We start from the raw sequence: 14704 nt of genomic DNA, 5'->3' as shown, positions 1-14704 counted from the left end.
TCATGTTATCCAGATCTTTGTGGTGGGTTTTTAATCAGGAGGCTATTAAATGAGTGGTCACAATCCACAAGCCCCAGTGAAGATCCCAAACGATCCATCACTATTCAGATTCTTCAGAAATTGGAGGGAGTTCTTCACTGGCAACCTTGATGCGGCCAAGAGGCATCTTTGTTCAAGGAAGTTTTCCCATTGGCATTTTTGGAGCATTCAGAGTCAGCGATTTGGTGCCTGGGTCAGTAATGGATACCTCAAACAGGGATCTGGAGTTTAGGGATATACAGCTTGGGTGAGCAAACAATCATCTTGGCCCTGAGAATGCCAAAGACAGATCAGGGATGGCAAGGTGAGTCCATAGTCCTGCATGTGGGTGGGGAGGCAGGGACATGCCCATTTGTACCTTTAAGAATTTATATATGGCTGAGGCTGGCTGGTGTTGGACACTCTTTCTTCATGTTGACAGGAACTACCTCAAAAATTCCGGCTTGCGGCAGTCTTTAAAAAAGGACTTATACTGCCAGGCTTCCCTTCTAGCAAATTTGGATCCCATTCTTTCATAACATTCCTTTCAGGATTTAGGTGGTGACATCTGCAGCACAACTAGGAATGAGGGATCAAGGGACACAGGCAATTGTTTGATGGCATTTGAATGAATAGAGGAAATATGTGAGGCCTCTGGTTGAAACTAGAGACCAACAGTGTGAATGTGCCAATTTGTTGTTGTTTTTGACAATTTTCAGGAGCAAGGCAACAGGGCATAAGAGCAAGTATTTGGATCTATGGGCACAATATTATGTATTGGGCCCATAGGCAGGCAACCAGTTTTGCTGGTAGTTCACAGCAAGGCTTCAGTGGCGAGGTGATTCTGAGTTGACAAGGAAGGGAGTATGACAGGGGAACAGTAGATGTCCTTCTTACACTCTCTGGCAGCCAGGAAGCAGCCATCTGAAAGGATTAACATACACTTGGGTGAAAATACTTTGAAATTTCGTCAAGTGGTTGACTTAATCACTACAGCATGGAGATTTAAAGCAGATCCCGGCGGCAACTGGAAATTGGTCTGAAATGTTGCAATGAGGAGCCACTGGGTATCCACGGGTTGACAAGATCAGAAAATGTATGATTCAGGAGGTGGTTAAATTTGCATGCTAGTTGGGTGGATCGGTGATTACCTACCAAAAATTATCATATTCAGGGAAGATAAGGCACACCTCTCTGACCAGGAAGCATATATATATATTTTCGCTTATCAGGAAGGAAACTGTTAACCATCTGGGAACCCAGCTGGGCAGCCAAGACAGCCAAGTTAATAGCTGGCATCTCTTGCTGGCAGGTGTACAATGCAGGTTTTCATTTGATAGGGTTCTGGTTTCCTGGTGAATTGTAACTGGCAGTGAATTTAGGGAAAGGCATCCCCTAAAGAACCTGGGAATGGGACTGGGGCTCCTGATGTCAGGTACAGCTAGGAGACAGCCCCCTTTCTGCAATCTCTTAACCTTGATACAAGAAGAGGGCGGTGGGGTCCCAGCAATGGGGTGTGACAGGCTGTGGAAAGGTGGAGGCTGACAGCAGCCCTCCACAAGGTTGAACAGATTACAGAAGAAAAGATGATCTGCACTATACCAATTATTGCCAGATAGTTTCCAGATGAGTTAATAAAGTTGTAAGCAAGTTAAAACAAATCCCTGGTGTCTTGTCTTGTCTTCCCATGTCTTCAGGACAATGAACTTGAATGCTTAGTAGGGAGGAGAATGGAAATGCAAACTTCACTCAGTAAAGCAACAATTAAGAATGGAATCAGAACAGGCAGGTTCACCTCCGCACTGTCCCCAAATCTAAAATATCTTTAAAATTGTATATGGCGTTGCAATATTTGAAATGTGAAAAAAGCAAATGTTACTGTGGTGAATTTCACATTTCACACCAGAGATATGCTATATGAAATCAGTTATAAAACTAATACCTCACCACCAAAAGGTACAAATACAGTATTTTCCCCAAATTTTAGCTAGCTGCAACCCATGGTTATGGACATATTCAGGCTCTTTTTTAAAAAGAAAAAAAGTGAATGATGGGAAGTTAATGGTAGTAAAGTCCCTTGTTTCACAAGATGTATGCAGTCTCAAACCATAGAATGGTGAAGTCTTAGGAATAATTCCTGGATCCAAAAGTATCATAGTCCAAAGTTGTACATGTACGTGCAAGCATGCATATACATGGACACACGCACAAGTCACACTTCAATTTTTTCCAGATTGAAAACTCTACCACTCCCAGCAGTAACAAGAAATCATCCTAAAAACCCCTAGAATCTTTCAAATTGAAAGAAGTTTTGCACACACAATATCCCAACACAAGCACACAATAGATTCCCAGATTTTGCAGCTGGAAGGGACCATTATAATCATAGTTTTCTCTCCTGTTTAATGTCAACCTTAGAATTTCATCCCATAAATCCTACTCCTACTTGATACGCCTTTGTTTATACACCAAATAACCACATTACCCCTTTCAACTAGAGCAGTGTTTCAGAAATTTTTCAGGTCAGTAGCCTCTTATACAAAGTCAATAATTTTCATTATCCTTTTCTATTTACTGTAAAAATAAAAATGTATCCAGGATAACAATGATAAATCTATGTGTTATTTGTGCATGTGTTTTGAAAGACTAACAAAGAATAAGGATGTGTGGGGAGTAAGGGACCAATATTTTAATTGCTTTAGATTGTAAAAAAATGTCTAGTGCCACAGATGCCCCTCTGGTTGCCTTTTGTGACCCCCAAAGGGCTGTGAAACCCACCAGATGAGAAAAAAGCAGCTAGAGAATTGTAATGGGAGCTCATATTCAGCTAGCTATTTATAATGACTTCCAAATCCATTTCAGAGTCATCGCTTTCCAGGATACAGCCCCCCAAACCTGTAAATATGGTCTACATGCAACATTTTCAAAAGTTCCTAAGTGATTTAGAAGTCAAAATCCCATTGAAACAATATATTTCAGCATGTATGAAAATTTTACAGTACATTTTTTATTTATAAATGTATGACTAATGGTCCTGGATACAAACAATTCTTCTATAATTTATTCTATAAATTCAATAATAATAATATTAATAAACCACTCAAGCTTCAATTTTGTGGTTTATGAAGTCAGCTCCCTCAATGGAATTATAGTCTAATTACGGATGGGGTGTGTGCATGGGTGTGTGTGTGTGCACACGTGCACATGTAAAAATGCAGTAGTTTTATATGAAGCAGTATTTCAGTTTCTACATTTTAACAGTGCATCACAAAAAATTCACTTCATCTCATTCTCACCCAAATGATATGCAAGGTATTAATAATAGTAAAGTAACAAAAAGAATTCAAAATGTATATTGCACCTGGGATATAAAACCATTTACCTGTACACCTATATCAAGGCTGATGGCATGAAAAGCATTCACGAGTATCAAGCAATTGTGCAGACATTGTTCAGGAGTTCCCGGATTAGTATACATATTCGTAAAGTGAGTTGAAATCTGTATAGAAGATAAAATCAAACTCATTGCATTGCACTGGAGAAAACTAAGTATATATATTCTTCACCTTCTCATTATTACATGAATGTTCATATACACCCTGAACTAAATATTCCATCTTAAGTACATACTCAAGAAAAGAGTAATCACTGAAATAATAATTCAAGACTTGCTATATATGGCTTTATCTTTTAAAGTTCCTGCAAGCCGAGAGTTCCAAAATGAAAGAGGATAATAACAGTAGTAATAAATACTTAGACTAATGCTCGTCCAGATACAAAACTGGAAACTTTTTTTTTTTTAAATAAGAAGATATGAAAAAAGTTCTTACCAAATATGGGCAATAAGCTGCCACCTGTGCTGCCAATACTAGACCATCTAGAAGATCTCTGTCAAAATTTACTATCCATCTCATAGGTGGTACTTCACCTGTTTGAAACAATATAACACCGGTTAGAATTATCTTCTCCCTTGAGAGGTTCTACCGTAACTTTTCACAGAAAGGATGACCTATGAAATAACTAATAAAGACAGGTTACTCATCTGTACTAGAGTTCTCAGAGTATATCTCTTCTGTAAAGTAATGTTGCTGGGAATGTATTGGATGTGTGCCAGAACCATCCAAAGTACAGAAACAACTACTTCTTACTATGATGCAGCTGAATATTAACCACAAAGGGATTTCCAGTGTAACCATCCCCAGTTCTCTTCAGCCACTTGAAATACAATTAAAGGACTCAAGCAACAGGAAGAAAGGCAGGTGGGTGGGCACCTCGTTCATTATGTGGGTTATTTAAGATTTATGAAGTCCTTAACTATATTTAAGTGCTTAGGTTATATATGTTTGTGTGTGAGCACACATGCTCGCGCACACACACACACACGCGCACACACACACAGAGTTTCATTCCATTCATAGGGGCACTGATATTTATACAAAGCCCCTGAAATGCAAGAAAACACTTGAATACTTTCAAGATAAGCCATGTAAACCATGCCAGTGCATCTCGGTTATTTGTTGTTGTTATTTTGTTTAAACCATTGAATTATTTGACACTAATTAATCAACAAGTGTTATGTAAATGAAACTGAACAGTTTCCATTTACTGATGCACAATTAAGCGGACAACTAGTGTGACAGTGTACCCCATAAGGCTTTATGGGGTGGGCGTGCTCATAAATGTCTGTATGATATAACTGGAATAGGGTTTTGCTACATGTAAAGGTTATGATCTACTGGTTATGTTCATCCTAGTTGTATGCAGGCACCATTTGTGTGTTCAGAGTTATCAACATCGGCTGTATAATTGCTTGATTTCTAAGTAGCCCTTTTGGTCACTTCTTGGGGAAGGAATGTGCAAATTAAGTGCTCAGTCCAGAAGCACTTAACAGATGAGAGAGCTTGGAAGACTCCGATCCACATAAGAAGTCTACCTGAGGGCATTCAAGGTAGCATGTGGGTAATGACTGCTGCCTGCAGGTCCTGAGTCATGCATGGGCATGTGACTTGCCCTTGTGATTCCAAATCTCCATTTTGTGACTGGATTCTACACAGGATGAGGAAGTGGTCTCCACTTACAAGAGAAAGTCTGTTTAAACCCCTGGAGACCTCTCCATTTTGGTCTTCAGCTGGCTAAAGAAAGAACCTCTCTACCACCCCAGGATACTTAAAGGAAACTGAAACAAAGAACAGTAACTACAGGAGGTGTGAGTGATTGCTGGACCCAGGCTAAAAGGAGATTACCCTGTAAAAGGGAACATTCTGGAACTGGTGAGGATCTTATCTGTATTCAGTCTGATTAGACATAGATTTGCGCATTTTATTTTATTTTGCTTGGTGACTTACTTTGTTCTGTCTGTTACTACTTGGAACCACTTAAATCCTACCTTCTGTATTTAATAAAATCACTTTTTACTTATTAGTTAACTCAAAGTATGTATTAATACCTGGGGGAGCAAACAGCTGTACATATCTCTCTATCAGTGTTATAGAGGGCGAACTATTTATGAGTTTACCCTGCATATACTTTATACAGGGTAAAACGGATTTATTTAGGTTTAGACCCCATTGGGAGTTGGGCATCTGGGTGTTAAAGACAAGCACACTTCTGTGAGCTGTTTTCAGGTAAACCTGCAGCTTTGGGGCAGGTAATTCAGACTCTGAGTCTTTGTTGAAGTAGACAAGAGAGTCCGGCTCAGCAAGACAGGGTGCTGAAGTCCTAAGCTGGCAGGGAAAACAGGTATAGAAGTAGTCTTGGCACATTGGTTGGCAGCTCCCAAGGGGGTTTTTGTGATCCAACCCGTCACAACTAGCTCTACCTTTGCTTGAGCATATGCACTCTGATTCCTCACATAATTGAATCATTTTTACTTTTCACAAAAGCACCAGGAAAACAATCAGTTAAGTTACCCATATTTCATAAATGACAATTATGTTTTCCAGCTTTAATATTTAACACATCAGTGCTTAAAATATTTATCCCCTGCTCTTAAAAAGCAAAAAACTTTAACAAACTAAGGAAACAGTTTAATGACTTAAAATCTTAACCTGAAATACTCTTTAAAACCTTTAAAGTCATTATTGACTTATATGTAAGCAGAGTCAGGATGAGCTGTACCCTGACATCTGGTGGTGAAGTATGGGGAGTGTGGAAAGAATGTCTGGAATGCAAAATCTCAAATATTTGCATAGGCTCGCCTAACCCATCCCAGACTGCCGAGCTGTGGGTGCTTTGTGACAGAAATGACTCAACCTCAGTTGGGTGGTACTTGCTAGACAAGGGACATGGGTTCCAAAACCCTGTGAAGGGAGAGAGGTTGGGGACAGGTACTTGTGCCTGGTGGTGCAGGCTCCTTGTGGAGCTAGAAGCATCAGTTGCACCTCCTCCTCTCTCCACTGTGGAATGTCAGAGTTGATTTTTTTTATTCCCTTAAGACTCTAGATACAGGTTGCTGAGCTGAACTCACTTTGGGCTAATGGTGCACTAGCACTGGGCTCCCCTACTATGTGCTGAGATCACTAAGAGCTGAAATCACAAAAGAGCTGAAATTACTGAGCTGGGAGCACTGAGTACTGTGCTAACTAGTGGGGGAGCCTGAAGCTATACTGTGGAACAGAGCAGCTGGCGGAGTGGAGCAGTTTATGGGGATGGCTGGAGCGGACCACAGGACAGCTGGTGGAGTGGAGCGGCTGGCAGAGCGGAGTAGCTGTGGGGCGTGTGGAGCAGCCCACAGAGCGAGCGGAGCCGAGCAGTTTGCTGGGACAACTGGAGCAGCTCACGAGGCAGCTGGTGGAGCGGAGCAGTTTGTGAGGACGGCCGGAGGAGCAGAGTGGAGCGGCTGGTAAGGCGGAGCAGTTCGTGGAGAAGGCGGAAGCAGAACCCACGGGGATGCAGGGCAGTTGGCCCTGGACCACGTAAGGTGCCCCTTTCACCCAGGCTGGGGGGAGGGACCTCTACAGATAGACTCTTGAATTCTGTGGTGGCATTGACCAGAGACTTTTGGGTTGTTGGACTTTGGAGTGATTGGACTTAAGACCCTAAGGGGAAAAGGACATTGCCAAATGTACTTGGGGGGGTGGTTATGGTTTGTGTTATAACTCTGTTTGTGGTGTTTCTCCAATGGGATGCCGCATTGTTTCCTTCCTTTATTAAAAAGATTTCGCTACACTCAGACTCCGTGCTTGCGAGAGGGGAAGTATTGCCTCCTAGAGGTGCCCAGGGGGGTGTGGTATGTAAGTGTCCCAGGTCACTGGGTGGGGGCTCGAGCCGGTTATGCCTTGTGTTATTGAAACGGAACCCCTGGATACTGAACCCGGCCCTTGTTGCTGCCAACTCAGAGGGGCAGAAGGGTTACATATACAAAAGGATTTTGGTTAGTGTCTATATATACCATTCATTTAAAACAGAGAGTCTTTCAAGTGTTTAGAGAACCACTTGTATTTTTTTAAATTACTGCTACTTTGCTAATCAGTTTGCATGATTTATGAAGTACAGTATATTTGCCGGCTTACATTCATTTTAATTATGTGCCATTTTTTCATCAGTTATAGTGGGCTCAGAGACCTACTTCCTCTGCCACCTCATCACAAAAGCCTTTGTTTTGCTTCCTTTACATAGATCCTTGAACAAGTCTGGTTCTAGGTTCCTAAATCTAAAGAGCACTGTGGGCATGGCCCCTGGCTAGGCTATCAAATAGATTGGGCTCATCCCATCTTCCACTTGGCACCATGTCTCTGGCTGTCACTTCACTCCCACCTATGGAGGCCTGCAAGGTTGTGGCGTGCCTCTTCCAGGCTGTTATATGACCAGATATTCAGAAACAACATATTATAAACAGATACTTTTAAAATATTTGAACAGGAAGAGGCAATAAAGAGATTACAGTGATTTTTTGAAGAAAGGCATGCTATGAAATAAGTAAGTTTATAAAAGCAAATTGCTGAGAACAGCAAAGTGATCCCTAGGGAGCTCTACTACCACCAGCAGGAAGAGAAGAACTCTTAGGTACAGGCAGTAGGGATGGAAGTGGTTTCACACAGCGGAAACACAATCCTTCCTGCTGAAGTCAATACTTTAGAACTTTTGCTATAGGACTGCCCTTCCTAGGAGTTATCTACTAGAAGCACAGACTCAAGAGAGGAGGAGATCTGTTATAAATGATACATGCTCCAAAAAGCAAGCATCAGAGCAGGAAAAAAAATACTCTGTGCATCTCAGGAATTCAGGCTACATCAGAGGCTTAATATTGCCTGTCTGAAACATCTAGTTATCCAGTGACTCTGAAGAAGGAATATACCATGAAAGAATTCCTGTATGTCCTTACTCACTAAAATTGTCAGACTGCAACCTTCAGCAGAAGATGGTTGATATTCATCATCATCATCATCGTGATGTTCCTATTACTCCTCTGGCATTTAGGGCAGTGACGGAGCTCCTCCACTGCACTCCTGGCAAGTCTTTCAATGGTTCCCCAGCCATGCCCCAGGTTTTTCAGCTCAGCTTCCACAACTTTTCGCCATGTTGTTTTTGGGCAGCCTCGTTTTCGCTTGCCTTCACATGTCGATCTTACTGCTACTCAGGTGATGGAATCAGTTTCCATCTGAAGCACATGACCAATCCATCTCCAATGTCTCCTGGCAATGAAGGTTCTCAGATCTTCCTGGCTGCACTGTGTCAACAGATCTTGGTTTGAGATTGTTCTGGGCCAAAATATATGAAGGATTTTTTTTGAGGCAGGTTATATGGAATGAAGACAGTTTGGACATATCATGCTTTCTTTTTGAAAGTACAGTACTAAAAAAAAAAATGTGCAGTGAACATTAGGATTTCTATCTTATCTGTCAGGCCCTGCAGGTCTCGAATCCAAGTCTGTGGGGGGTCTGGGAGCCACCAATCCTCCACCTGACATCTCACAAACAGCAGCTGGGACAAGGGTTCAGGAATCCCAACTGAGGCACAAGCCTCATCCTTGACTGGGAGAGCTCCAAGGCTCCTGACTGGCCCGCGGACCCTAGAGGAGGAAGCCAGAGGAGGAAACAAGAAGTTTTCCATACAACTGGATTTCACCCTGCCATGAACTGCTGGTGTGGTGTTTCCCTGTTCCTGTCTTCCGATCCTGACCTCCTGACATCCTCACTCAGCCTCAACCTTGGTAACTGCTTCCCAGTTCTGTTGCCTGATCCTGCAGTCCGGTTTTGAAGCCTGAATCTGACCTCCTAGTATCCTGACTCAGCCAGACTCTTGGTAATTGACTCAATCTCTGCCTTCCATTTTTTCCTCTCAATTCTGATCTCCTGGTTCCAACCCAGCCTGATTCATGGTAAGTGGCTCATGGCTCTGGACCCACAGCCCGTACCCAACACTAAGCCCTATGCCAGGGCTGCCCATGCCCCAGCCCTGACAGCTTGTATGGACCACTGTAACCCATAGGAGTGGGCTGAGCATGAGAGGAACAGACCCAGCAGTCCAGCCACTACCTCTGGAAGCACCAGACTCACCCGCATGAGTCACCCGCTTTCAGGCAGCTAATCAAGCCTTGTAGGATCAGATTGTGCAACCGCTCACAGTGAACCATCTACTCCAGAAATAAGTAGACGAGCTGTGGACAGAAAACACCAAACTTTGGGCATGACTTGAAGTGCCCTGCCCTGAACAAGGTCATAAGGTTCCCCTGACAGAGTGTTTTGATGGGCTCCACCAGTGGTTCCAGGGCTTCATTAACCAACTCCTGTTCCCAATATAACCCCAGACCTATGCCTTTGATCAGTCCACATGCCTGGTAGTCAGTATGCTAAATCACTAGACTGGGCCTCCTCACTTCTAGAAAATGACAGTCCAGTACTGTTGAATTGGAATGGTTTCTTCCAATCCACATCGGTAATATTCAATATTCAGCTGCACTGAGCTCAAACAGCCAAGGCTGCTCTGAGGAAGCTCCAGCAAGGGCAGGATATAGCGGCTACCTACATGGTGCACTTCTGCTGTCTAACAGCAGATACTAAATGGAATGAGGTGGTACAATTGTATGTTTCAGTGGAGTCTGTGGGAAGAAATGAAAGAAAAGATGGCCATGAAGAGATACCATAACAGCCTGAGCAACACAAGGTTGTTCCAGACTTGAGAGACACTGTTGATGGATCCCCTCTTTCTTCAGGCCCCGTGACTGAAGAAACCACCCCTCTGGAAGCGGTCATCCCAGAGCACCGTAAGACAATACAATTCAGTGTGATTAATTCCCAGCACTTCCCCTTGAACATTTGAATTTCCTGCCTGACCAGTCATGATCCTCTCATCCACTAGAAAGAATAAGAAATCGGCTTCCCTTCTGCATTTTGTCTACAGCACTGTCAGAGGCACTCCCTGAAGCTACATCAGAACTTCTCCCAAAATACCAGAATTGTGCCGATGTGTTTGAAAAGAATGCAGAAAGTATCCCATCAGATCAGGCCTATGACTGTCCCATAGAATTACAGCTGGAGGAAAAAGTGCCGTTTGGGCAGATTTACATCATGTCCAAACCTGAACTGGCTGCGCTCTGTCAATACCTTCAGGAATTGGTATTGTAAGTCCACGAATTTATCCACAAATCAACATCACTGGCCAGTGCTCCATTTCTGTGTTAGGAAAGGGGACAGCAGTCTCCGACATTGTTAACTACCATGCCCTGAATCAAGAGTAAGGAATCAGTACCCTCTGCCCCGGATACCTTAGTTACTGGATCACATGGGGGCTTCCCATATGTTTACTAAGGTGGCCCTCCCAGGAGACTATAACCTCATGAGCATTAGGGAAGATGATGAATGGAAGACCACCTTCCGAATGCACTGTGGTCATTTTGAATACCTGGTAGTGCAGCTCAATCTGATCAAAGCCCCCAGTACCTTCCTGCAGTTTATAAACAAAGTGTTCCTGGACATTCTGGACCAATATATAGTGTTTTTTCTAGACTATTTTAAAAACTACAAACACTGGTCATGCTTGAGCAGTTCTTGAGAGTTTACGGCTGCCTGGACTCTATGCTAAGCTTGAGAAGTGTGCATTTGATCCTCTATGCTCTGCTCTGGAAGAATGCCAAGTTCCAGTGTGTCCCCCACACCTAACATACATTTGATCAGCTGAAACTCGCCTTTACGGTTGCACCCATACTGGCCCACCCTGATGCCTCCAGAACCTTTTTAGTAGAAGCTGATACCTCTATTATGACAATCATGGTCATACTCTCCCAGCAAAACAGAACTGAACAAAACACTACACCCACATGCCTATTATTTGTGGAAGCTTACTCCCAAAGAGAACTAGGAGATCTTGGATAAGGAGCTCCAAGCCACTAAGGTGGCCTTTGAAGAGGGGCAACATTATTTGGAAGAGACTCACCATCTAGTCCAAATATACTGACATAAACAATTGGAATATCTGTGCAGTGCAAAGGTATTAAACCAATGGCACCTTTAGTGGGCTAATTTTTTTTTAAATGGTTCAACTTCACTATCACGTATCACTCCGGAACCAATAACAGCAAGACCAAGGCCTTGTCCTGGAACTTTGACACTGAACCACATAGACCTAGCCAGGAACTGGCTCACATTCTCAAACCCCTCAACTTCCTGAATAGTGCCCTTTGTCAGGACCTAGTCACACTGATTTGTTCTGTCTCTGCCTCAGAAATTCTGCCAGACAAACAAGTTGCCATTTACAGGGAAGCAGACAACACTTAGAAGGGGGTTACATTAAAGAATAACCGCATTAATGTTCCCCCAAGTCAGGCAAGAGTGGTGGCCTTACAGCTATGCCATAACTTACCTCTGGGCCATTTTGGTGAGTGGTCTACCACCATCAAGACTGTTGTGAGTCCACAGGGCTTTTGACAGCTTCATGATAAAATCCAATGCTTAAATGACCCAGGATCAAGTTGGAGTGTCTTCAGAATGGAGTGTATCGCAGGGTTTGTGGCACAGCATCTTAGCTTAAGCACACCCATTGCAGGATTGCATGAAGGCCTGTATTATGCGGCACATTCAGGGCCATGAGAAAAGACATCACTGTTGATTTTGGATCATACTTTACAGCCTAATTCTGGTGTGAGGCCCTTCTGAGGTTCCAGCTGCACCTCTCCTCCTTCTACTACTCTCTGTCCAACGGCCAGATGGAAAGGATCTATCAAATTTTAGAGAAACCTACCTACAATTTTATATTAACATTCATCAAGATGATTGTTCCTTGCTATTACCCTACGTGGAGTTTGCATACAATGCAGATGACACAAAGAAGGGACAATCCCCTTCTTTGACAACTATGGGTATCACCCCGATTCCACCCACAGCTATCTATGACCTCTCCTGACCCGAACACCTTGGACTTGGTGCAGAGGATTCATCATATCCAGGAAGAAGCAAAGGGCCATTTGGAAAAAGCAAAAGTCAACTACAAATGACATGCAGACCCAACATCTTCATCCAGACTCCACCTATTCAGTGGGACAAACAGTGTGGCTCTCAACGGAGCACCTCTACACAAATAGATTGTCACATAACTTGGACTTCCAGTTCCTTGGCCCTTATCAAATGTGTCACCAACTTAACCTGGTCATTGTTGAACTACACCTACCCCGATCTTTCAAGATCGACCTGGTATTCCACAAATCCCTCCTAAAACTTTATGCCAAGGATTAATTTCCACACAGGACCCAACCACCTTCCCCATCAGTATGCATACAAGGCCACAAGGAATGTGTCATGCGCGAGATCTTGGATTCTAAACACTATCAGGATAAACTTTTATATCTGATTGACTGGGAAGGCTATGGCCCTGAGGAATATACATGGGAGCCAATGGAAAACATTCACACACTCGCTCTAATACAAGCTTTCTATGAGAACCACCCTGAGCAGTCTGGACCCACAGAGCCTGGAAGGCACCTGCAAGAGTGAGGTCAGGTCCCATGGGTCTTGAACCCAGGTCACAGGGGGCCTTGGGAGTCATCACACTCCAATCTTCCATCTAGAAGCTTACAGACAGCAGCAGGGACCAGACTCCATGAAGCCCAACTGGGGCACAAGTCCCACCCTAATGCTCTGATTAGGAGAACTCCACAGCTCCTGATTGGGCTGCAGCCCTGATTTAAGACAGAAAAGGAAACAGGAAGCTGTCCACACAATTAGGCTTCCCCCTGCCACAGACGGCTACTTGTTCCTGCCTTCTAATCCTGACCTCCTGGCATCCTCAACTCAGTCTGATCCTTGCTAACTGCCTCCTGATTCCTGCCCTCCCATTCCATCACCAGATCCTGACTTCCCAGGAAGTCTATCGGTATCTATGGACTGAGCCTGACTCTCCATACTGCCTCCTGGTTCCTGTCCTCTGGTTCTGTCACCCAAACGTGATCTCCTCATATCCTGACCATATGGTATCATGACTTGACCTAACTCTTGGTAACTGCCTTCTGGTCCTGTCACTTGAACCTGACCTCCTGGTATCCTGACTCAGCATGACTCTTGATCCCTGCCCTCTGGTTTGTCTCTCAAGTCTGATCTCCTGGCATTCCAACCTGGCCTGATTCCTAGTTATTGACCCCTAGACCTTACACCCTCAGCCTGCTCCCAACACTAACAGCCAGTCCAGGCTGCCTATGCCACGTCTCTGGCATTATTGAGCACATATATTGCCATGGTCTTCAGCCAGTAGTCAAGAAAGGTCTGTCTTCTGCTCTCATGAGTTTGATGTTACTGTGGAACATAACTTCCAAGGGAATTCAAACTTCCTCAGAAAAATGCAGTCCATTTGGTAGCTAGGTTCAGTGACACTAAGGATTTTAAAGACGAAAAACAGTATCTTGAAATGTATCTGATAATTTATGAACAGTTAGTGTAATAAGACAGCACCAGAGTGAGAAAAAAGCTGCTGTGTTTTGAATCTGATGGAGCTTTTTTATGTACTCATTTCCCAGTAAAGCGAGTTTCAGTTATATAGCCTGGAAGCCCGCAGGCACAGATCATTTTAGTCAAGTCATTGCCAAAAAGCAAAGGGCATAAGAGTCCAGAAGCAATAGAACTGAAAAAAACACTTAGCTGTAATGTGACTATTTAAGGTTGGAATACTTCCCCGGTACCATGAGAAACTCTGAATCTTCAAAATCTTTTCCTTTCTCCATCATCTGTCTTGCTTGACTTTAGATTCAATCAGATGCTTCATCCACTCGCTTATCTCAGTCAGCCACAGGGACAGTTAGTTACAGAAGAATCAGCACTGAGGATGAGCACATTATGGAGCTGATAATATGTGAACCGTAATATGTCATGATTTTCCCCAGTGGCTTCACTAGCAGAAGATCTGGTTTGTTTGTTTGTTTTCCAGGAAGGTTAACATACATCATCACCATGTTTACAAAGAAACCTCTTCCAAAAAATTCAGACAAATTTAATTAAGAATAATCACATTTACACTGAATGGATGTACTGACTCCCAGTCAAAAGCTCAGATGGAACAGCAATTCTGCAGATATTGCAATTCATAGATTCATAGACTCTAGGACTGGAAGGGACCTCGAGAGGTCATCGAGTCCAGTCCCCTGCCCTCATGGCAGGACCAAATACTGCCTAGACCATCCCTGATAGACATTTATCTAACCTAATCTTAAATATCTCCAGAGATGGAGATTCCACAACCTCCCTAGGCAATTTATTCCAGTGTT

At 43.4% G+C, this 14704-nt stretch overlaps 1 protein-coding gene across 3 annotated transcripts in view; it reads right to left on the bottom strand.

Moving 5' to 3' along the window:
- CFAP47 (cilia and flagella associated protein 47) overlaps nucleotides 1–14704 on the bottom strand; it is a 761390-nt gene that overhangs the window by 515842 nt on the left and 230844 nt on the right. For all 3 annotated transcript variants that reach the window (XM_032799255.2, XM_075059737.1, XM_075059740.1), the window contains exons 34-35: nucleotides 3849–3946; nucleotides 3401–3517 (exon numbers count right to left, since the gene is read on the bottom strand). In XM_032799255.2, coding sequence (XP_032655146.1) covers nucleotides 3401–3517; nucleotides 3849–3946 — 215 coding nt within the window. The remainder of the gene's footprint in view (nucleotides 1–3400; nucleotides 3518–3848; nucleotides 3947–14704) is intronic.

Source organism: Chelonoidis abingdonii, chromosome 1 (assembly GCF_003597395.2).
Source record: "Chelonoidis abingdonii isolate Lonesome George chromosome 1, CheloAbing_2.0, whole genome shotgun sequence".
In the NCBI taxonomy this organism is placed as follows: Eukaryota; Metazoa; Chordata; order Testudines; family Testudinidae; genus Chelonoidis; species Chelonoidis abingdonii.
This window is presented reverse-complemented; position numbering and strand designations above follow the sequence as displayed.